Below are 25,644 nucleotides of genomic sequence, written 5' to 3'. Positions count from 1 at the left end.
TAATATCACACAACAGGCCTTTATTACATGCCTACTCTTTGCAAGGCAGCAGCCAGTTTACAAAGGGATACCCTGTGTCATATGACTCTCAAGCACAAGTCTCTCCCAGCGCATTCAAATATGATTTGCTTTATAAAATTCAGTTATTCCGTCTATATGCACTCTCGAGGAATAACTAGATTTCATAGAGTGAGGAGCTTTATCCTGAAAAGAATTAAGAGGGTGAAGCTAACCAGCAATGTTTACCAGAGGGATGGGTGGAGGTTCTACAGAGGGAACGACTGGGAGGAGGAAATCTGAAGCCAACTGCTTATTTTGAATCCTGATTCCAACCCTGTCCAGTGTGTGACCTTGAACTAGTCACCTAACCTCTCTACACTTCTGTTTACTTGTCTGCAAAACACGAACTCTAACATTCTTCCCGCATAAGGTGATCATGAGCTTTATGTCAGCACTTAGATGAGTTCCTGGCCCAGAGTAGACTCCACATGGTGTGAACTCTCCTTATGTAGAGAAATTACTTCATTGCTTTAGTATTAAAATCAATCGTATTCCTCTTGGACAAATCCTGTTCCAGAAGTTAGAAGAGCTTGTTGAATCACTGTGTCTAACCTGGGAAAGGCAGTCAGTGGCTCAAGGGAAGGCCAGGCTGCCTCATACGGTCCCTGGTTCCTCTTCCACCCCTCCCCCAACCACTCTAACCAGTCTATTCAGTATGTGCCTCTCTGTTTTTACAGAATAAAATTGGCATGTTGTGGAAAGTATCCTGCTTGTTGGATTTTTCTGGTCTTAAGTGGGGACTTAAAACTTCCAGTAAAAACTACAATTAAGCCCTTGGTTTCCTTATATCTTTTTCATGACCCACTGACATCCTGACCTGGTGTGATCGCAGCTCCAGGCTGGGTTATGCCCTCTCATTCTGTCTCCCCTCAATTCCAAATCGTAAAGAGAAACTGATTGAAGAGGAGCGTGTTTATATAAGAATTCAAAATTTAGAGCCCGATACACTGGTGAGCCGCCTTTATGGAGCCCTCACAGGGTGCAGAGTACACCTCGGGCTGTGGAGAGTGACAAAGGTAGTGGAGGATACAGGTTCATGAACCTTTGATCTAGAAATGGGCAGGGAAGATGCCAGATGCATGTGAGTTTCCTGGCAGGCTTCCCAAATTCCATCGCTCAATGTTTTCAAATGGGGAAAAGTTACTTTTATATGGCTGATTGCTGAACCTAAAGCATAATTCTTGGCTCTTAGTAGATAAAGTTATTTAGTACCATGAGACCCACTAATCATGTTAAAGGGTTTTCTTCCCACCTCACCTGCCCTTTTCCACTAGGCCATTTTAGAAAAGAAGAAGGCTATTTGGAGTCCACTTTCCTAAAACAACCCTTGGAAAACGTGTGCATGTGTGGGGAGAGCCTCATCTTCCTGTAGAATTTCAGCTGCTGGGTGCTCTGTGATGAAAGGATGAGGCCTAAGGAGAAAATTAGTGATGGGTGCGCAGGCAGAGGAGGGCCTGGCTCCAGGAGCGAGTGAATTACTACGGGACAGAGCAGAAGGTGCTGGGCAGCTGAAGAGGCATAACTTGCCCGCATTAACTTGGCCCTGCTGATCTCTGCATGAGGCTAGAAAACGAAGCACCACCATGTACGAGAACATTTTTCTCCAGAGGGGCCCTCAGGCCTGGTTTTAGCAAAGCTGCAGCTGTACTGGTGCTAACAGAGACCAGAGCTGGGTTTGCAGTTTCATACACAGCACATTCCTGTAGCATTTCCAGAAATGCTTCTTTGGTGAAATACGTTCCCCAGAAAATACCCACAGTGAGTAAGGCAACCCTCACCATGAGTGTGGCGTAAAGAACTGCAAAGAACAAAGACTTAAGGATTCATTCATATAGGGGGAAAAATAAGTCCTAAACTGCTTAAGTTTCCTGAGCTCCGAAATTCACAACTGTGCCTTGGAAAGTGATTTCTAAGTGGGAAAGATGCCATCTCTTCATCTGTGAAATGGCCGTGAAAATGACACCATAGGCAGCATGTGGGTAATAAATGAGACAACGTGAGCAGAGCACCAGGCACAGTCCCCAACATAGGAAGCACCCAATACACTTTAATTCGACTATTCTATTACTCTGGCCCAGCAAGTGTGGGCCTCTGTCCTACTCCCAAGCTCCCATGCTAAGTTGCTGTGTGATCTTAAGCAAATGGGTCTACTTCTCTGAGCCTCAGATCTCTCATCTGTGTCTCACAGAGGTGTTCTCAGTGTGCTCCGGAACCCCGGTAGGTTCTGTCGATTGTGAGATGCCTGGGGGAAGGAGAAGGCACAGGGGCTGGGCCTAGAACCTGAGCAGCCATCTGTCATTGGCTTACTGGCACCCCACCTCTGTTGTATCTCACTTGCACAAAGGTTTCTCGCTCCTTAAAAACATTTGTAAGGTCCAAAGCCCCTTCCAGATCTAAAATCTTTCAGCGTGGGAGCTCACGGCTCATCCTCCCTTCGGACAGATGTTGGGCGTATACCAAGAGGGCACGCAGGGCTTGCTTCTCTTCCCTGGGCAGCCCCGAGCTTGTGCACACTCGGTGATCCTTCCACTGCAGTCCTCCCCCCATCCCCCCGCCCCACCGTGCCCTGTCCAATTCACTCATCCTCCAGGATGTTTTCTTTGATCCCCGGGGTCACGGAAAACCCATCTCCCCCTCCTCAGAATGCCTCCAGCCTTTTTTTTATGCCTCTGTCATAGGCGCTTTGGGAGTCATTTATTGACGTGTTTTATATCCCCCACCCCATCATAAGTGCCAGAAGGGAGACTCAGCCCTACAGGACATCTATGAGTGTAAATAGCGGGTGCTTAATCAATGTTGATGGAAGAGATGGCTGGACGGGACCAAAGAGCAGATTTTAGAACCTAAAGAAATACTTTTTAGTTGACTGATAATTAATTTTCCCTAGGAATAAACAGGTTAATATAGATACTTCTGAGAAAGTAAATGAATTAATAACCACAGAGCAAAGCCTCCAGCATGCCTGATGTAGTAAATGCAACCCTGAGAAGGAAAATGCTTCCATATGGCTCTGATGATAACTTCAGGCATCTGAGGGCACCAGCTGAATTCACACAGAGGGAGAGAGAGGCACCTCGAAGAAGAGTGCTTACGAGCTCCTTCTTTCAAGTCAGAAAGATTTGAATACAGCCCCCTACCGGGTCATTTTCTTAACCTCTTGGCCTCATTTTCTTATCTGTAAAAGAGCCATATAATAATAGTTGCTGGAAAGAGTTACTTAAAGGCTAATAAGATAAAGCACGTGATGCCCTGTGTCTGGCACACAGAGAGTGCTCAGTAGAGGCTAGTCATTATTTAGAAGCAATGATAAAACCAACACAAGTAATGGAAAAGAAGAGAGAGCAACCTGATGGCCAAAAGTTTCATGCAGTTTGGTGTTTACAGGAAGATAAAGGAGGGGCTGAGAGTTTCAAACCACCAAGGATCATGCAAGCAAATGACGTCTGGAGGTACATCGGTGTCGCGGGGGTGCCTAAAATTAGTCCACGGTTTCCCTGAATTACTCTAGGTCTTACCAGGCCCCGCAAAGCCCCGTGTGATCTGACCTTCCTCCCATCACTCCCCTCTCCACTCAGATGCTCCAGACGCTGTGACCTCCTCGCAGGGCCTCCACTGCACCAAGCACGCTCCCTCTGCAGGGGCTTTGCACCCGCTCTTCCTCTGCCCGGATACTGCTCCCCCAGCTCTCCATGTGGCTAGATCTTCCCCTCTTCCTTCACATCACTGCTCACAGGCCTCTTATTAGAGAGACCTTCCCTGGCCTCCCCCCAACCATCAGCATCACGGCTGCCCTCCTTTGATCGTCTTCACAACATCTCACGTAACTTTATTTGTTTACCTGGTGGTTGTCTGCCTCCCCTACTTGAGTGGAGGCTCCAGGACACCAGAGGCTCTGGCTGCTCTATTCATTCTGCAACCTCACCCCTGGAACCATGCCCGGCATGAAGGCATGAAGTTGGAACTCAGCAAAGAGTGTGTATGGTCAGGCCCCCCAAGATGGCTGTTCGCTTGCTCTCTGTACATCCCCTGCTCCCCTGAGTAACCTTCCTACATACTTGCCCCAGGCTCCAGCCAGTGACTATTCTTAACAAAGGGGAGGTGAGGGGCGTGCCTCTCCGCTGGTTTCCTTGGTAAATAATGAGCCAACCTGATGTAATCCTCCCTGTAACTGGCAATCTCCTCTTCCCCCTGGGAGCGAAGCCTGCTGCCTTGTCCTGCCCACCGTCCACAGCAGCACGCTGTGCGGTGTCACTCCAGGACCTTGCTTCAGATGTGTAAGCTCCCGTACCCATTAAACCACTGATGTCTTTGTTGCTGACTCCGGGTTCTTTCTTTGATCTTAAAGCTGGGCAAGTGCAGCCCAACAGAGTGGTTGAATGGAAGAATGAATGACGGGCAGGGCCAGGTGACACCATGAGATACTGCCATTGATTCTGCCATTCATTTTGAAAGTGTTCTCCCTGGGAGCTGTGGAACTGTTTACAACACAAGCATTTGGGTCAAGAGTCTTACCCTATTAACACAGAAGCAGGAGGAATGATTTGTTGGGAAGTTGCATTGATGTCTGGGCTGAGAGTGTTGGTATTTACAACAAAGAAATTTACAGTTGGGTTCACAGCTCCTGCCTAGGAAAAAAACAATCACAGAATTGGTATTGACAAAAGATATATACATAACAACATCACACAAGTTTAGAGCTGTACAAAAATGTCTGCATTATGGTCATAAACTTATAAACAATCAGACACTTTCAAACAATTTAATACAGATAAAATGAACATAAGGGAGAGTCATGAAATGCAACCTTCTCATGTTCAGGCAGAAATATATATATGACTCCCGTTTAAGTAATGAATGCTCATAATTTATGCACTTTGAGCAAAAAAGGATAAACTTGTTAAAATCAATTCTTTTAATTTGTAAATATACCCTGACTCCCGAAGACAAGAAGACTGATGGCTGACCACTAGGAAGAATACCCTGGGTTCAGGCAAAGACACAATCCCCCAGGAAAATTAGTTTACCTGAGCCGAGAGCCAAAATGCTAATTAGGAAGCCTTCACTTCCACTCCAAATTCAGGTTCAGTACTTTGGAGTTTTACAATCAATATTATGACAGAAATCTATAAAATCGTTTTATATATACACATAGATTTTCAATTGACAAATTAGTTAGAAATAATATGATATTTTTAGTGAGAACACTCTATGGTATTTCTTTGCCAGTTGCACTCTTCAAAAAATAACATTCCACTGAAAATACATCTCCATATTTAGTCTCTGATTTTTTTTCTTTTAACTTCCTCTGTCTCCCTAAAATGGCAGCTCTTCATAAAGCAAATTGAGGGAGTCGGTAAAAATAAAAATCCCTTCTCCCAAATTGCTTACAGCAAAAACACTTTGCTATTAGATTTTCCTATAGATGATACTGTGGCCATTGTTATTATGACACTAGTGAAGTGAAGAGTCCTGGTTCCCTCCTAAACCTCCCTCTTCCTTGGCTTATACTGCTTAATAAGGCTCTTCAGTGTTCATAAACATGCATCCCAGAGGGGGAAACAGTCTTGAAAACCAAGACATGACACTATTATTCCAAATGTAGGACGGGTGAAATTTACATTAGTGCCAAATCTATAATAGAACTACTAAAACTCGTCATGTATCAGTTAGTAATACAAACTGGTATATAACCCCGCTCTTCAACATTATCTAGGGCACAATCCAACGTCTACAAATGAGAGGAGCTTGTCATTCAATCACAGCCTCTCTTTTCCTCCTTTCAAACATTTTCATTCCCCCTACTTCTTTCAAAAGCATTTTCCCCATCTTTTTCGGCTTGTCATTCTTCAAAGTTTTTGGAGAAATTACAAAACCTTAAATCACACTCCTTCCTGGGATAATAAAAATACTTTAAAATTGCCACATGCTGTTGACTTCAGCAAGAGTAATCACACAAGCTGTTGAAGAGAGACTGACAATATTTTCATTAGCAGGAAAGGATTAAATGAAACCATTCTCTTCCCATCAAATCACGGAACCACTATGAAAACGGAGCACAGACCTTTGGATAAGGAATCTGCATGGTCTTTGGGTACTGCAGTGACTCATCAGAGTAGAAGGAGTATTCAATCAGTGGGACTTCTGTATCGTTAAATTGGGCATATGCTAAAAAAGTGCCGTTTGGAGACCACCACAGAGCGGAGTAAGTACTGAAGACTTCCTCTGAAAAAAGACAGAAATTGTTCTGTTACAAGAAGTAGCTGATAAATTGGCTTTGGCATTCAAAATATTGTTCTCATTAGCTTTAGTAATTACAGTAGAGTTCAACTAATGAACCACTTTGCATTTGCTGGGCTTCCAAAATCAGAGTAATACAAACGAATAAAAATAAAATCCTCAAGGATAGAGCTGGATTGTAAAAATAAGTAACCCGTTGGACCATTTTTGAATATCTTAGCACACAATATTTAATATAAACTCTACATTTTTTTCCTTATCTTATAATCCTCTAAATTTATGCCACAAAACATACTAAAAGTAAATTTCACACAAGGGGCTGATTCTCCTTTCTAATTTTTCAAACAGTCACCATGCCAGCATACGCTCCCCAAGTGGGCTCAGTTTGTACTGAGCCCGCAGGGTACTGGTGGGTGGTGTGTGGCTCCAGGCTATCAAACCAATATGGTGCCCAGAGTTTACTACTCTTGGCACAAAAGCCTTGAGAATGATGGATTTTGAATGGAAGGGAGCTCCATGAGACCCCTACCAAGAAACATCTCCTTTGCCTAGTCTAGAAACTGAAGACTCCCTTGGATTAACATCCTCCTCTGGTCGATCAGCTGATGGGTGAGGGAAGACGGTAAGATGGAAGCAAAAGGAAAGGAAAGGTTTTTCTTTCTTGAACAATGTTGCACTTGTTCCCAATTTCTGGCAAAGGTAGCTCCTTCCTATGTTTATTATGGAGTCTATTCACGGGACTTCCCATCTCTGCCTCTTAAAATGCCAAAACCTCTTTCACCAACTGGGAATAGAGGAGTCAAGTAGACTTGATGGAGCCTCCTAATCCCTTACACAGAGTTAATCCACACATTTCATGTTGTGCTGCGAGAGGAAAGGTAAAAGCAAAAGCATAAAAACGTGAATATTAGAGTTAGGAAATCATTTATCCCAATCACTTTTCTGATTCTTATGGCTTCTTGACAAGTTTCTTCCAAATGCTTGCTTTCAGTTATGACAATGGTAATGGTAGTAGGAGTAACAGTAATAAAAATAACAACAATAATAAAATATAATAATTATAATGATGAGCAGCTGCGATTTAATGCCTGCTGACCATACACTGATAAGTAACTGACATCTATTATCTCGGTTAATCCTCACAGTAACTCCTTGTGCAGATGAGCAAAGGGGCAGGCAGGCTTAAAGAGAGTAAGCAATTCACTCAGGAGCACATGACCAATAGTTGCTAAAATCAAGAATGAATCCAGATTTGTCTGGTTGGAGTCCATCTCCTACTGTTCCTTCCTGCCTATTTCAGCACTTCTAGTAACAGAAAACCTTCTACTGGATCAGGCAGCCTGCTCCCCCTTTGACTGCTTTATACGTATGTCACTGAGTTACATTTATGCAGCAATTTAGAATTTACAAAACACTTATCTAATTGAACCCTGGGTGAGTCTATTCATAGGCTATTTTACAGAGAGGACAACTAAGGTTTAGAGAGATAGAGTGAATTGACAGAGACAAGAAGGCAGGCCTTGTGATTCTAAGCCAAGGAGGTTTCTCACTAAGAACTTCTTCATATACTGAGTTCATGTCTCATTCCTTATAGCTTCTACCCATTGGTTCTAATCTAAGATCAAGATGCAATTACATAAAATGAATACAATGACAGCAAGGTAATGCTTTGTAAAATCACTTTTAAGTACAGGTGGCCGGTAGGAGTCTATGTTTTGGATTAGTAGTTATTTAGAATACTGAACACTTTATCTATCTATCTATTTACTTATTTATTTTTCTTTTCCATTATGGTTTATCACAGGAGATTGAATATAATTCCCTGTGCTATACAGTAAGACCTTGTTGTTTATCCATTCTATTTATAATAGTTTGTATCTGCTAACCCCAAACTCCCAATCCATCCCTCAACCTTGGTGACCACAATCCATCCCCCAACCTTGGCGACCACAAGTCTGTTCTCTATGTCTGTGAGTCTGTTTATGTTTCATAGCTAAGTTCATTTGTGTCATATTTTAGATTTCACATATAAGTGATAGCATATGGTATCTGTCTTTCTCTTTCTGCCTTACTAGAATACCGACCACATTTTTCCATATCAATGATGTGTCAAAACCATTATTATAAAACTACACTGGTCAAACTCAAAGTCCTAAGAATGAAGGGATCATGGGTAAGGATAAAGAACAAAGAAAGAAGGAAAAGATATCCAGTCCTTCCTGAAGTTGGCTATGAACACGATGGGTGTCTATGGCACTCCCACCACCATCCTGTGATAACTCCCATCCTGCCAGTCACTCTGAATTTCCTTAGGTACCCCTGGGACCTAGTTTCCTCCCCCTAATAGGATACTTAATTCACTCCATGACAGTTTTTGTTGGCTTCTTTGTCTCTCTCTGGGCTGAATTCCCTGAGAGCAACAGTTGGGTAGCATTTGTCTCTGTGTCTCCAGCACCTGGCACAGCACCTTGTAGGTGGTTGGCACTCCATGTGAATTGCACTGAATTAATCACAACCCCCACCCCCACCCCTGCCACTGTCAACACTACTGCCTCAGGGGGGTAAGGAATGCTCCATCTCCCTAAATTATTTCCTTCTCTATCCCCTCTCATCTCACCAAAATTCGCATTTTCAGCTCTGGGTTAGGTAAACTACATTCATACTCAAAAGTGACTGTAATGTAATTAACTTCATCCTAGGAGATAAAGTATTATCCTTTTTTTTTGGAAAAAGAAAACACTTATTAACTAAAGTAAAATAATAATCAATTAGAAAATCATAAAATAAAGTGAAAAGAGAAAACTTGAGAGAGAAAGCTATTTGGGGACCCAGGGTGGGGTGGCAGCCCAAGTCCCAGAATATAGGCTCCTCTGTGAGTGTCCCTCCTCAGTGTGGCATGTGGCCCTGTTTAGACCTTGCAGCTTTGTTTGTCCATTTACTTATGAACCTACAGATTCTCAAAATGTACTTTCTTTTGATCCCAACAGGTCTTCATGGCTACAGTGGAGAGGGTGGCTCCAATAGGAAGGTGACCCCATATATGGAGAAGCAGGTGTGCCCTTTTCTAAGTATGGAGCACTTGTAAATGTACAAAACCAACTGTAGGAATTTCCCTGTAGGGACTAAAGTCCCGTTTTTAGAGACAGGCCCACATTGGAACTGTGAAGCCATTCTTCTGCTTGTGAATGGCTTAGTCATGAACAGGCAAAATGAGATCCCTCCAGCTATTATCTACCTTAGAAAGAACCTTAGTGCCGGAGTGTTTTTATCTAAGAGCTGCCCAGCTGTTCCAAGGAAGGGTCAGTCACAGCTTTGGGAAGAGGCTTTATCTAGCTCACGTTGGGGATCCTGGAGGTTGTGCTGTGCTGTCCAACAAGTGTTAAAGATGTTTTTCAATATCTAAGTGACAAGTGATAGTAAATTTCATTGTAAGTTTTCGTCAAACACTTGTTTCTGGGCCATGGGAATTTATCTTTCTTTTAAAGTGTTTCCTGTTCTTATAATGTTATCCACTTAACTGAACTCGATTTGAACTAGTAAGAACCGAAATTGTCATGAAGAAAAACCTTTTTTTAATAAGTATGAAGAAGAAATAACAGGATAAAATAAGGATGAGTCTTTAATAAGCATGAGACAATCTTATGAAGGGTTTGGAATAGCCTCAAAATGCTTTTTACCTTGGCAACTACAGACATGAATAATGTTTTCCTAATATTTTCTAAAACTCTTTATCCTTAAAGAGAGAATCATTCTTTTTAACTTTTTCAGTTCTGTTTTTTGAACCCAGTTTTTCCTAAGTCTTTCTAATTATTTTTTTCTTCTTTAGAAACAGGAAATGCTAATTTGTTCAAGTTCCTATGAACACAAATCCTCTATAAAAAAAAAAGGCATTTTCTTACCCTTGACTCCCCAATCTCCAGACAATAGTTTGTCATCTTTTGGAATGTTCTGGGAGTATTTCGTTTTCTTTAGTAACTTCTGGGTTAGGTAGGCCCGGTTCAAGAAACATCTGATATCAATCTGGAGGCTTTTATGCCCCAGTAAAGCAGAAAAGCTACCTACACAGAAAGGCCCTTTTGTAGCAGTAGAGCAAAGACAATAGGAGCATTGACGAGACAGTGAGGATGTAGCAGCAGTAGCCACTGTGAAGAGATTCTTGGTCTATGAGATACCTAGTGTTATGAGTGCTAAAGGAGATTTGATGACATTTTTAAAATGCAACTTATTTTGAATGCCATTGAATTTCCCCCCATTTTAACTGTTTTTGAAAACGTACAGATTTTCTGATTTGAAAAAGCTTTAACGTCTCTACCTTCATAAACCCAGTCAGTTATTCCATTATAGATTACATCTTCTTTCCCAGTCCATGTGACCCTCTGACTTGGCAAATTTGGTTCATTTTTGACATAAATATCATTTTTCCAAACGTACGCCTAGAAAGATTGGAAAAAAAATATTGATACATAATATATTTTATTCTGGATTTTAAAAAACTTACCAATTATTTTATCCTCAAAAAATATTGGTATGCAAGTGTAATGATTACCTAAGCGTATTCCATTGATCAGGAGGAAGAGTCATTTACTCCCTCCTCTCACGTTCTTAAACTGTAAGTATAGATACAGAAGCCCAAGAAGCAGCTCACAACCACGCTATTTGGATACCAAAGTGTATGCGAAGCCTGGGAAGACTGACCACTTCTATAGCATGATGTGTGCTATGCATTTCTCTCCAGGGAAGGTGAGTAGATGTAGGGCAGCTGCACGCCCAGAGGGTGAAGTCAACTACAGATAAACAGTCTGTCTTCCTGTTTAGATTCTTCTGGACTTCTGACATTCTCCTAAGACTATAGCACATGAAGGTATATCTATAGTGACAACATAGAGAAAGTCACAGAACTATCAGAAAGCAGGAATGCCTCAACAAAACAAAACAAAACCCAAAGTGCAACAGAATTAGAATTCAAGACTTTAATGAACATTTTCCCAGTAAATAAACAATTCCCTAACAGTAGTTCAGAAACTTTCAGGAATTGTATTTACTCTGTTAGACTAATAAAATATTATTTTAGGCAATAAAACTCTGTTTGATAGTGATGTACTGGCTTCCTAAGTATCTGCTCTGTATCATGGTTAGCAGCTTCTGCATATGAGAGATTTGAGCCATTATTTTTCTGACAAGGGGAGAGACTCACTAACCAATTTATGACCCACTGGTGACCATGTGACCCACTGTGTGTTGTTTGGGATTCTCTCTTCTGTAATTAGCTGCCTGGAAAAAGATAAAGAGAAACATTTCCAAGTGAATAAATCACAGTGGAATTTCTTTTCTTTTTAAATTATTATTATACTAGAAAAGCATAACAGATTTTGGGAGGAAGTCGCTGACCTTTTATTTAAGTCATAAATGTCATACGAAGCTGTGTAGGAATGCCTCCATTGCTGCAAAAGAAAACAAACATTTCAGGCTTCTGTGATTCTTGGTAGTTTGACCACTTGCTATAGGAGCCCAGCTGAGAGATAAAGCCGTATAACATTGTATAATTCTCAAATTTTATATCTTATAATTCCCTATCTAGATTCTTAAAATTTTGGAATTAGAAAATATCTCAGAAATCATCTAGTACAAACTCCTCTGGATTTTACCTATAACTTTTCTCTGGCCTCATCTCTGCAAAGGAGACTTCCCAGGACCACAGTGGGCTGAGGTGCCGTTTCCTGTGGCAAACATTATTCTCAGCACTTACCACAGTAATGTTAAGTTCAGCTGTTTAAGAAAATGCAAATTTTCCCTTTTCAACCACCTTATTGGCAAAATATCTTAAAGAACTCTAATTCTATTGCTGGTAGTGATGGGGAGAGATGTTTACTTTCCTACACTGATCATGAAAATATCAAGTGTTACAGATTTTTTGAAAGCCACCTGGCAATATGTTTTAAAATTGAAATACATATACCATCAATATTTTAAATAACCATCTCAAGAATCTAAAACATGAAAAGCAACCAAATCCAAAGAAATTAGAAGAAAAGAAGTAATAAAGGTCAAAGCAGTAATCAAATAGAAAAAAATACAATAGAGAAAAATCCAACAAAGCTAAAAACTGGTTCTTTGAAAAGACTAATAAAATTACTAACACAGAGTAAGAAAAAGAGTATGAATGAATAATATCAGAAATGAAAAATGGGATACCACAATGGGCTCTACAGACATTAAAAGATTATAAGACCTTATTTTAAATGTTTTTTACCTATAAATTTTAAAAGTTAGAAAAAAGGACAAATTCCTTTAAAAGCAAGTTATCAAAAGTGAGACGAAAGAGTGAATTCTGAATAGTTTTACATCTAATATAAAACTGAATCCATAAAAAACCTCTGTACAAAGAAAACTCCCAGCTCAAATAATTTTACCAGCAAACTCCTTGTCATTTATCCAAATGAGCTGAAAACTTATACCCACACGAAAAACCTACACACAAATGTTTACAGCAGCTTTATTCATGTTTGCCAAAACTTGGACATAACCAAGATATCCTTCAACAGGTGAATGTATAAACAAACCACGGTCCAGGCAGACTATGGAATATTATTCAGTGATAAAAAGAAATGACCTACCAAGCCATGAAAAGAAATAGAGGAAACTTAAATGCATATTGCCAAGTGAGAGAAGCCAATCTGAAAAGGCAACATACTGTATGATTCCAACCACATGACATTCCAGAAAAGACAAAATTACAGACACAGTAAAGATCAGTGGTTGCTAGGGGTTCGGGTGAAAGGAGGGACGAACAGGTGGAGCACAGGGGATTTTTAGGAAAAGTGAAAATATTCTGCATGACACTATAATGACAGATAAAAGTCATTATACACTCTACATTTGTCAAAACCCATAAAATGTACAACACAGAGAGTGAACCCTAATGTAAACTATGAACTTTAGTTAATAATAATGCGTCAATATTGGCTCATCAATTGTAACAAATGTACTACACTAATGCAAAATGTTAATAATAGGGAAAATAACAGGGGTCAAGGTGAGGCGGGGGTGTGGTGAGGAAGTATATGGGAACCCCCTGTACTTTCCACTCATTTTCTGTAAACCTAAAGCTGCTCTAAAAAATAAAGTCTATTAATTCAAAAATAAATGAGCTAGAGCCATAGCAGATGACTTGGAAGAAGTTCCACATGGTACCACTGAGTGAGAAATGCAATTTACAGAAAAGTATGGAAAATAGGATTCTATTTTTATAAAATAAACAATAACTAAAAAGAATCTCTATCTTCCTAGAATTATATGAATAAAGAAACAAATATAAAATATGGATATGGGTATACAATAGATTCTCAACATGGGATACCTGGGGAAAAGGCAGAGGGGTGAGGAGTAGGGAGTCAAGAAAAAATGGTAAAAAAATAAGACTGAAGATTTTTTAAATATATGATCATAGATTTGCATTTATGAAATATTATGTTTATATGTGGATACATACATAAATTAAAGATTTTTTTTTCAAAATTACTTGTCTGTATGTCTGTTTTCCCTACCATACTCCTAGAGATAAGAAATTGTGTCTTATTCATCTTTAAATACCTGGAGTCTGGTCTAGTACAAGCCACATAGTATATATTCGAGAAACAGACCAAACTAAAATAATCAAAGTTTACCTATGAGGCTGAAATAGATGAAATAGGTAGCCCAAGACCCCCAGCTGTATTAGCAGAGCTAAGACCTGTCAGGTCCCTAATCTTGAAAACTATTTCCCACTTATCATTCATCACCCTCCTGTCCTCTCATGTCAACAAATATTTATTGTCTCCTCTTCTTTGCAAGTCATACATTCTTTTTTGAATCCTGAATTATTCTGACACACTCCATGCTTGTTTCTGGAAAACCTCTGAGTATAATACTCACTAGAGCCAAAAGTTGTGGTACAGGCTAAAAATATTAAGAGATTTAAGAAGTTTTGAGATCATTTCAGGGTGACAGATCTATCATGGGTTGTAAAGGGAAATCCAAGATGTTTGTATATTCACTTAATCTTCCGAAACAGACTCATCAGTCTATTTAGGCTATAAACATTGGCACCTATCCTCTTGATTAGGCATTACTGGATAAGACAGGCTCCCTCTTTTTGAGGAGCTCATAGTTGAATGGGGGATATGGAGACATAAACTACAAGAAAAGAATCACAGAGCATGCAGTGGAGGTGGGTGGGGAAAGGCAGGAATCATAAATTAGGAATTGGGGAGGGAGAGAGGCTTATGGAAAAGGTGACTCTTGGACTGAGTCTCAGTGGCAGAGGACTGCCACACAGAGAAGGAAAAAAAGCATCATAGCAGAAAGAGGTTCAAGCACGAACATAGGAAAGATCATGTTTAAGAGCACAAACTTTGGAGTCTTCTAACCTGGATTCAAGTCTTGCTCTAGACTGAATATTTGTATTCCCCCCTTACCCTCAGTTCATATGTTGAAATCCTAGCCCCCAACGTGATGGTATTCTGGAGATGGGATCCCTGGGGAGTGACTAAGTCACGAGGGGGAAAGCTCTCATGAATGGGATTAGTTTCCTTATAAAAGAGACTCCAGAGAAATCCCTTGACCCTTCTACCATGTGAGGACACACGGAGAAGACGGTCAACTATGATCCAGGAAGTGAGACCTTGACAGATACTGAATCTGCTGCCACCTTGATCTTGGACTTCTCAGCCTCCAGAACTCTGAGAAATAAATTTCTGTTGTTAAGCCACCCAGTCTATGATGTTTATAGCAACCCAAATGGACGAAGGCAAGTCTCCAATATGTAATATCAGGCAAGTTTCTTTCTAGACTTCAATTTTCTCTTTAGGAAGATGAGGATAGTGACAGAAACAATCTCAGGGGCACGAGAATGAACGTGAAGTATTTAGCAGGACTCCTGGACATTGTCAACAAGTCACAGATGATGCAACTATTATCATCGGTACAGCATTAAGCGATGAGGCGAGATGCTATGAGAACATCCATACTAGGCTGTATGGTCCTTACTTATTTATGTTTTCTTTTTTTTTAATTAATTAATTTTTAAAAAATTATTTGGTTTTGTTCACTGACTCACTTACCTTTTTTTGTAGCTACACCTTAAAATTAAGAATTGATCTTTCTGAATGCACTAGCTCAGTCATGGAGAAACCATGCAGTAGGATCTAAAGAGCACTGGCAGTAGACCTCCAGGGAAATTGAATAAAAGTAGACTTTTCTTTGTTCTTGATGTGTGTCTTGAGAGTTGATTAGTCAACACATTTACGCTGTATAGAAAATTCTGCTGGATACTCCGGGAAGTAAAATAGAATATAGAGTTCTCTATTTCAGTAATCTTTCGATTTAATGCTCGGCAATAAAACGTATGAAGAAAGTAAGCTAATGTGATAGAGAGTGAATGTTGGGGGGGACAGAGTAGCAGCAACAAAGCCTGGACCTGAATTACTAAAAAGGGAGAGCATATGATGAGCAGGGGAAGAAGGTGCCAGGATGAAGCAATAGCAAGTGCTTTGGCCCTTAGATGGGAATGAAAGTGATGCTTGAGAAATATGAAGAGCTTTGCACTTAAAGGTTCTTAACTTTGGATCACTGAATCACTTGGGAGTCCTTAAAACTACCCACGCCTGGACCCCATCCATAGCTATGCTGAGTTAGTTGGTGTGCAGTAGGCTGTAGGCATCTGTATTTTATTATTTATTTATATTTTTTTGCGGTACGCGGGCCTGTCACTGTTGCGGCCTCTCCCGTTGCGGAACACAGGCTCCGGACGCGCAGGCTCAGCGGCCATGGCTCACGGGCCCAGCCGCTCCGCGGCGTGTAGAATCTTCCCGGACCGGGGCACGAACCCGTGTCCCCTGCATCGGCAGGAGGACTCTCAATGGCTGCGCCACCAGGGAAGCCCCTAGGCATCTGTATTTAAAAAAAAACTTCCCCAGGTGATTGATCCTAAGGAGCAGGCAGGGGTGGGAAGCACTGGCCAAGCTTGGTGAGTGCAGAGAGGGAGGTGCGAGGTGGGTTCAGAAAGGCAGAGTGGCAGGATGAAGGGGACAGAATGAAAACAGCAGAAGCAGTTAAACGCACATGAAAACTCCCGTGATACAACAGATACAAATTACCAATGATGGTTGTCCAGCTAAGGTCTACCAGTGAAATACATCCGTTAGTACACACCATATGGCACTTGTTGAACTTGGCTAAATAGCAAATTGAGCTGGTATTTACCTTGCTGTTTCTACCTTAACCTCATAGTCTTTATATGTTTGTCTTTAACTTGGGAAATTGTTAATCTGTGGTTCTCAACCCTGGCTGCTCATTAAAATACTCTACGTATTAAAAAAAAAAAAAAACAAAAAAAGAAAACTGATGACAGCTTCACCCCAGAGACTTCAATTTATTGATCTGGGGATTGGACCTGGACACTAGGAATTTTTAAAAGCTCCTTAAATGATTTTAATCCGTAGACAGCAATAAGAACCACTGAATTAAACAAACACTAATTCATTAACTGGGAACAGATGTGTTAAAGTTGGTTTAGGCTTCTGATTCCTTCCTGGTGGATTGGTTTAGCAGAATATAGTCAGCAAGGCTTCATGTCCAGGAAATGGAGCCCAGCACAATGAATCAGGGCAAATATTACGAGCGGGAGTTACCATCCCAAAATGGGAAACGGAGTACGGGCTGGTCGGCATGGCCTGAATACAGGAGCGCTGGTGTGTGGGATAAGGTCACTCAGTATTTACTATTTATTCTAGAGAAAAAAGGCAGAGGTAGGGATCCCCAGCTTTGTATTTTGTTTTCAAGCAGAATCTCTCTACAGGTTTTTAATCTTTCCGGTATGTCTCAAAACTGCCTATACACAACAACCGTTGTCAAATCCATGAATAATCAAAAAGCTGCAGTGAAAGTCACTGGCGATCGGCAGCCACCCTAAACATGAGAAGGATGTGTGATTAGGCTGTAACCTTTCCCCAATGTGTGAGAATTTGATGTTGGGCTGGGCAACTGGAGGAAGCTGAGCGCTCCCTGCAGGGCACTGGTGACCGGTTCTGAGGCTGCCCCTTTGGAACGGTTTGTATATGGTGGGACCTGGGGGCTGGGAGGTGGACCGTGCAGAGTCTCTTCTAGAGGATGAGAAGTTTAACTGTTTTTAAAGCAAATGCTTGAGAGTTTTAATATATGTCGAACTGAGACAAAGGAAATAAAGGGTTCTATTACTGGATGTACAAGTCAGACATGTACACATACTTTTAAATTATAAGTTCTATTTTATTAACTTATGTTTTTAGTATCTATGTATAATATTACTTTAGCTTTTTAGTATTTGAAAACCCTGAAAATGAATTTCTTTTAAAACATTCGTTAGACTTATCTTTTATGAATGAGAATGACCATTTCTCCTTCTGATACCGAATTAATGAGTTTTTAGCGCCTACTCTTTTACTTAGGTATCAATCCTAAATAGTCACAGACTTGAAATCAGTTATAAAATAACATACTCATAGGATTCTTTAAATGTCACAGTAAAAAAGCGTTTCTTTTACCTTCACATAGTTGTGTTCGAAGAGAACATATTGTCTATCAGGAGATACTGAATAATCATTCATAGAAAATCCAAATTCATCCTGTCAATCAAGTAGAAAAAAGAACAATTGAATGATTCCATTTAACTGCTGTTATTGAGTACTTACTGTGTAGAGGGTACGGTTCTAGACTTGTGGCTGGTAGCTTGAGAGGTTCCGGTCTAGAAGAGGGGGCACACTCCCTCACACAAATGACCATGAGGCAAGGTGGGTGGTGATCAGGGTTAGAGAATCAGGGAGGGAAGGATTTATTTTAATGAAGGAGAGATGGCTATGTGGGTGGGGATCAGGAACAGAGAGAGAACTTCCTCAGGAGGGGAAACAGCAGGAGTAAAAACCCAGATGCAGAAAGGGCATGCATATTTAGAGACTGCCTAAAGGTTAGTTGTAACCTGAATACAGTATACGGTGTGTCAGACAAAGAGAAGACATAAAATTAGAAAAATAGCCAAGGCCTAGATATAAGAAATAGACCTATGAACTACTTTTTTTTTTTTTTGGCGGTACGCGGGCCTCTCACTATTGTGGCGTCTCCCGTTGCAAAGCACAGGCTCCGGACGTGCAGGCTCAGCGGCCATGGCTCACGGGCCCAGCCGCTCCGCGGCATGTGGGATCCTCCCGGACCGGGGCACGAACCCGCGTCCCCTGCATCGGCAGGCAGACTCTCAACCACTGCACCACCAGGGAAGCCCTGAACTACTTTTTGCACATGGATGTGATGGAATCTTATCTGGCTTTTACAAAGATGCTCTGGTGACCCAGTGGCTGAGATGAGATGAGAGGGGAGGGGTTACAGTAGCCCTGGACTTGGGCAATGCCGTGGTCTGATTCACAGAATGGAGAGAGGGACACTCGTTAGAATACTGTCACAAGATTAATCAAGGCTTCGAACCAGGACTATACCGTGGAAATGGAAATCCGAGAGACACTTGACGTTGCAAGGGAGGACTAATAGGTTTTGTTGAGTAGCTAAATAAGGGGAATGCCCGAGGAATCAAGGATTCTGAGGTTTCTAGCTTAAGTGACTTTGAAGAGGGCGCTATTTACCAAGATTGGGAACTCAGGAAGTGGACTAGTATGCCTTCCGTTTGCTAGGAGAGGGAAGGGGAAATAACTAGTTTAGCTTGGGACACTGAGTTTAAAATGACTGCAGGCCATCCATGTGCCAGAACCGGCAAGCTGTTGGAAACAGAGGTCTAGATCTTGGGAGGAGGTTAGTATTACAGGCATGTATTTGAGAAGCACCTGTGCTGTGGAAGTGCATGGAATTCGCTGAAGGAGAGCATGCAAAGTGAGGAGGGAGGGTAGCAGTGAAGACACGGCCCTGCGGAGCACTTACACGTAAGAGTATGAGCAGAGGAGGAGGAATCGTCAAAGGAGACTAAAAAGTAGCCAAGGCAGGGAGCATTCCAAGAAGAAGAGAAAGATCCACTGTGCCATATGCTGCAGAGAGAGTCCAACAGGATGAGAAACGATAGTACTCATGATTTGAAAGGTTATGAAAAAGAAAATCCCCAGAATTCCCTTAAAGCATGAATTAATTATGTGATTAAACATACAAGTGTACTGTTCTCCAAGAACATGGAGCTGTTTCCATATTCAGCATTGAATAGCAAGATATTATTTTCTTGTTTGTAGAGATATTCATGATCTAAAGAGAGAAAACGGCCAGATCAGTATTTCAAGTTGCTTTTAAACATCTTCATAAGCTAAAAAACCATGCAATAAAAATTTAAGACAAATTCACACAAGTACTAAAAAGGCATTTCTAAGTTGGAAAAACATGAACTGATGAATATTACACTAGTATGCCTTCATTTTTCCATCATTATTGTAAAAGGTTCAATTTACATTTAACTTTTTATAGTACATATCAAAGAAATACTCAAGTTTCTTTCTGTCTTATCCCCCTTTCCACACTTAAGTAGAAAAAAAATACTTCCCATACGGTTAAAAAAAAATAAGAATATTTTCTCAGTGCCATAAAAGTGCCCCACAACCTAACCAGAATGAAAATAACCATAAAAATCAGCCCCCTCTCCGCCAAAAATCCTTACCTGAAATCCATCGCAAGGTGTAGAACTTCACTCTAAAAGTATTTTTTAAATAATCGGTTAGAGTGTAGGTTCTGCGACTATCAGCTGTAGCATCACCTGCTGGTTGGAAAAAAGAGCCAAATGTTCAGTAAGACGGGATAACCTGTTTCGCATATAAAAAAAAAAAAAGGATATCTACAATATACACTAGTCACAAAATACAGAAATACACTGACAAAATGCAAAACACATTTTGAAAGAGTTCGGACTGAGAAAAAGGGTAAAAATGCATTTAGCTGTTAAAGTGTTTGCGAGAGTGTGTTTTTCACGGTGCTACATTAGTGAGCTTCATTTCGAAGGTCTAGATCAACAATGTCCAAGGGAAATATAGTGTGAGTACACTTTCTAGTAGCCATATTTAAAAATTTTTAAGGTGAAATTAATTCTAATTGCATATTTTATTTAGCCAGTATATCAAATATTTTATCATTTCAGTGTGTAATTGGTCTTTATATGCTATTAATAGATCTTTCACATTATTTCTTTTCATACTGTCTTTAAAACCTGATATGTAATTGATGATTACAGTGTATCTCAATTTGAATGGGCACCTTCCCAGTCAATGCAATCATGCAGTGGATGGCACGAGGCTAGATTATCCTTTCGTGAGGGCCTGAGGTCCACTTCTAAGCCCTCTTGCTCTGCAAAGACCTTTAAGATATACTGATCACCCAGTTCAGAGATCTTCGTTTCTATCATCATTTTTCCTTGAATTTGATTAAAGTTTACGTGAAACCTTTCCCTTGGATTCTGTGACAGCCTCAGTCCTTCTCCTAACTCTCTGACCATTATTTTTCCATCTCCTACTTTGACTCTATTTTTCTCCACTGACCTGTAAGGCAGAAATGCTTTGATATTAGTCTTCAGCTTTCTCCTCCTCTCTCTCTACAGTTTTCCTTCCAGGGAACTCCAGAGAATGTGAGTTCCAGGGCTTCAGGTATACTTACCATTTAGATGAATGACAATATCTGCTCTCACCACCTTAGCCTACCGCACCCACGCTTACATTTCCAGTGCTTCTTAGTTGACTTGCCCCACTCTAACCCTATACACACCCTGTCTAAAATAATTGTCTTCCTTCCAAAACTAGATTTCCACAGGAAATTTGTGTGGTTTTATATTCTGTTACTGAAGACGCCAATTCAAAGGCTGAAGATCATTTTGATGTCTCCCTCTTTTTTACCATCCCCTACAACCAATCAACCCTATTGACTCTTCCTACGAAATCTCTTCTCCAGATATCCCTGCCATCAGGTTCTCCCAATCCAATTCCTGCCCTGCACCGTCACCAGAATGATCTTTCTAAAATGCCACTATCATTCTGGTGATCTCTTCCTCAAAAGCTTCCAATGAGTCCCCACTGTCTACAGGGAGATTCAGACTGCTTAGCCTGGCAGTTGCAGCCCCACAGTCTGATGTGAGACCTTTCCAGGCTTATTTTCACTCTATCCCTGCAAGAACCTTCTAACCTAGTCACACTGATCTGCCTACTGAACCCAGCAGATCTTCTTAGGCTTGTCTGACTCTACTCCTTGTCCTAAGCCACTTCCTGGCATGTCCTCAACGGCTTCCCCATCTGTCACAAGCCTCCCTCCTCCATTTCCCACCTCTGTCATGAAGACCTCAATTCGGCCTCTGACTTTTGCCCCCATGCTACTCATTGGGCTCCTGTCACTTACTAACTTGTGTTGATAACTATTTTTCTATTCGGCCTCTGACTTTTGCCCCCATGCTACTCATTGGGCTCCTGTCACTTACTAACTAACTTGTGTTGATAACTATTTTTCCATGCCTGCCTGTGTAATCTACTCAGCTGGGCCATGTATTCTTTTGAAGACAGGGCTTTGGGTTTTTGTTCATTGGTTTGGGGTTTTTGTTTTTGTTTTTCATCAACCTTAGCATCTAGCACAGTTGTATGGCATAAAAGACACACACAAAAAAAGTTTTTGTTGATTGGAGTAGGGCATCATCCTATAAGCACAGTCAAGCCAGTGTGATTCCTCTTCCTCAATCCCAGAGCCTCCACTGATGACAAATACCTTAAAGTCTTTTTCCAAACTCTCTACATTTTCCACGTACGTGTAAACATACACTCACAAAATCAGCCACTACCATAACATTCCTATAACTGCAGCTCTTTTCAGGGATTTCAAAGCCAGCAGTATCTTCTCGTGTTAATTTTTTACAGCCTGTGGAGAAGTAGATCTCGTACAGGAAATGCTCTTTCAAAAAGTGTTCTTGGGTTTCCCTGGTGGCGCAGTGGTTGAGAGTCCGCCTGCCGATGCAGGGGACGTGGGTTCATGCCCTGGTCCGGGAGGATCCCACATGCCGCGGAGCGGCTGGGCCCGTGAGCCATGGCCGCTGAGCCTGCGCGTCCGGAGCCTGTGCTCCACAACGGGAGAGGCCGCACCAGTGAGAGGCCCGCGCACCGCAAAAAGAAAAAAAAAAAAAAAAAAAAGTCTTCTTAAGGTTTTATTTCTTTGGATTTGATCTGATAACATAGTTTTGTTTCTGCCTATAAAACCTTCAGCTTCGATAGATAAAGTTGCTACCCTTTATTTTATTATTTTATTGATTTTGTTTAAGCCTAGTTTGTTAAGTAAAATATTCTTTTAAAAACTTTTGTTTTTCAATTCAATCCTGCATTTCTCCCCTGAAAGTTAATAAGATATTTGTGTTTGTTAGCAAAAATATAGCAAGTGAGTAAAGCCAGTCCTTGAGTTTAACCTTTAAATAAGAAGTAAAGCCTTGTGCTACAGAAAATAATATTTGAAACTCATGTTGGACTACAAAATTACAAATCTGGATTTGTTCATTAAACACCCTCAGTTGTTTGTATTCATCCAATCATCCTATTATATAAAAATAGTTATAAAGTGAGTATCATTGTTGAGGATAAATACCCTGCTATCAAGAGCTATTAGTCTAAAATGAACATAAAACACATCCCCAAATTAGTACAAATCAAGGTATCAGTGGTAAGAAACATTCACAATCCTAATATTATCTGCTGATGTAGATGTTTAGATAGATCTGTAAATAGAAATAGATCAATTTATACACACACGCATATATTACAACCAACTGAATGTCTGTGTCCCCTCAAAATTCACATGTTGAAATCGTAACCGCCATATGATGGTATTAGGAGGGGGAGCCCTTGGTAGGTAATTCGATCATGAGTACTAATCCTCATGACTGGGTTTAGTTCCCTTTAGAAAGTGACTCCAGAAAGCTCTCTCCCCACTTCTGCTATGTGAGGACACAGGAAACGGGTCCTCACCAGACACTAAACACCGAATCTGCTGGCATCTTGATCTTGGACTTCTAGCTTCCAGAACCGTGAGAAATAAATGTTTGTTGTTTAAGTCACCCAATCTCTGCTATCTTTATAACAGCAGTCCACACATACTAAGACATACATATCTATAACAAGACAGACATATCAACATAAAGTGTCTATCACTGACTCTTGATTTTGTGAGAATGAACTGCATACCTCCAATATAGATCAGATACAGTGCTATCTCACATGAGGGTATTTGCCCAGGTTTTAAAGGACAACACACTTCAATCTGGAATAATAAAATAACGGAGACAAAAATCCCCTGTGAGGTCACCTGCTGCCCTGCATGCCGCTCTTCCTTGCTGGGCACTTACCTCTCCTGCCTCTTCGCCTCAGATGTCACTGGGCTCATCCTCTCATCAGGCCTCAGCCTTTCTAAACCCATCATCTCTGCCAGATTCAGACTCCCTTCTGCTCATAATGGGCTCAGCGTGATTTCGATCCATCTGCTGATGTTCAGATATCCATACTGATGCCAGGCCTTGTTCTTGCTATGGCCCAGGACATGGGTGCAAGGCCCGGGCCACCCTTGGCTTGTGTTACCCTCTCTCAGCTCCTTTACAACGACCTTCAAGCCGGGTTCCCTATCCTGGCTCCCCAGACCCGAAACACCACTGCAAAACTGGAACAAGCAGAGCAATAAATGTCCCTTGTTTTTTGCCTTGTCATTTGAAAAGCAGCGCAAACTGGAAGATGCTTTCGAAACATCTAGATAAGCGAGTTCTGTGAGACGTGAGTGCCAAGTCCAGGTTTTGACCTTTAGCAAGTTCATAGTTTACTGCCAAGTTACAACCTATTCTGTCAAACACCAGAGGACACGCCCACATTTCCCTTTCCTTGTCTGATTGCTCCCTGACAGGGCACCCGTGCAACAACAGATGAAGGTCTTGGGCTGCTAGTGTGGTCTTCCTGGTGGGCCTGGGACATATCGTTTATTTGACTTACCAGTTTAAAGCATTATGCTAGCCAAGCAGAGCAGCTAATCATGTTACCCATCAGTTTCCACAGAAACTCCTAGATTCATGTCTCCTTGAATTTAAAAATCAAAAAACGGTTAACAGCTTTATACTTTACTGTTTTGCTGAGACCAACTATTAGGTTGAACCATATGAAAATGCCATTTTTATCAATCAAAAATGGCAGAAAAACAGCTTTTAAAATGGTTCAACTTAACAATAATTTCTCATCAAAGTGTATGGTATCTTAATGAGCCCTGGTTGTAGGATCAAACTCTTTTCTGAATAAAAGGAATTCCAGAATTCTAAGTAAGAGAGTGGTGTCGTTCCACAGAATAGTCTTGCTTTAACCGATGGTTATTTTATGATTACAGGATATTTTGAATTTTTTTATATTCATTAATAATAACCTTTTTTGGTCTGTATGAAACTGTGATATAAAATATTTCTACCTCAGAGAGAGAAACTGTTTGGGGAAATAAATGGTTAATGAAATGCAACTAAAAGGAGAAGTGCTGTTTATAGCTCATAAACTCATAAAGTTGTTAAACATGGGGAATAGATATCTGGTTATAGAGTTCTTGTGTTCCATATGCTAATCAGTTAATATTTTATATTGATGCTAAGGAAATAAAATGAGTGTTACTTTACAATTTGCTCTAGCAAAATAGCAGCCTTGACATTGGGACAGAGGAAGAGAAATCAAGAAGGCAGAAGAAGAAATTGACTGGAAAGCTGCTCACATCCTTTATTCTCCAGCAGCACACGCGGGCTGCTACCCATCACCAATGATTCAACAAATACCAATAAGGGGTTGGGTCCCTGGTGGCTTTGAAATCAGAGAGCCTGAATTTGAACCCAGGCCTAATTCTTGCACGGGAGCCTTAGGAAAGTTACTGAATCTTTCAAAACCTCAACTTTGTAATCTATAAAATGATAATAATAGCACTATCTAGCCCCTAGGGATCTGCCATGATGAAATGAGATAATGTATGCAAAGTTCTTAGCTCAGGATTTAAAATTTAGGAAGCCCTCCAGATAGGTCAAACTATTTATTATTATTTTGTTCCAAGCACGTGCTAGGAAATCAGGATACAAAGATGAAAGAGTCTCTCCCTTGGAGTACCTAGCAGTGCTGCTGAGATGAGGAATTTCACTGCAATAAAATAATAGCTAATTAACTTTCACTGTGTTCAAATCCCAAACGATGCTAACAGGAAAGCATAAGAGCATCACGTTGAGAAAGCATCTAGGATAAGTACAATTGAATCATTTGCTAAGTACTGACGAGCATCACTTCCTCCTTCGACAAGTTTAATACCATCCACAGCGTTCACATGGAGGGAACATGT

General features: G+C 40.8%; 1 protein-coding gene across 2 annotated transcripts in view; it reads right to left on the bottom strand.

Annotated features, from left to right (window-relative positions):
* The window catches only part of DPP4 (dipeptidyl peptidase 4), a 77,288-nt gene that overhangs the window by 35,292 nt on the left and 16,352 nt on the right, over positions 1-25,644 (bottom strand). The window contains exons 3-10 of one of the 2 annotated variants that reach the window (XM_067741731.1): positions 19,952-20,047; positions 19,454-19,545; positions 17,856-17,936; positions 11,686-11,738; positions 11,496-11,568; positions 10,610-10,730; positions 6,122-6,282; positions 4,573-4,685 (exon numbers count right to left, since the gene is read on the bottom strand). In XM_067741731.1, coding sequence (XP_067597832.1) covers positions 4,573-4,685; positions 6,122-6,282; positions 10,610-10,730; positions 11,496-11,568; positions 11,686-11,738; positions 17,856-17,936; positions 19,454-19,545; positions 19,952-20,047 — 790 coding nt within the window. Of the gene's footprint in view, positions 1-4,572; positions 4,686-6,121; positions 6,283-10,609; positions 10,731-11,495; positions 11,569-11,685; positions 11,739-17,855; positions 17,937-19,453; positions 19,546-19,951; positions 20,051-25,644 lie in introns of both variants that reach the window. The other variant, XM_067741730.1, reaches the window with a different exon arrangement.

The sequence above is a fragment of the Pseudorca crassidens genome, chromosome 6 (genome assembly GCF_039906515.1).
Source record: "Pseudorca crassidens isolate mPseCra1 chromosome 6, mPseCra1.hap1, whole genome shotgun sequence".
NCBI lineage: Eukaryota > Metazoa > Chordata > Mammalia > Artiodactyla > Delphinidae > Pseudorca > Pseudorca crassidens.
This window is presented reverse-complemented; position numbering and strand designations above follow the sequence as displayed.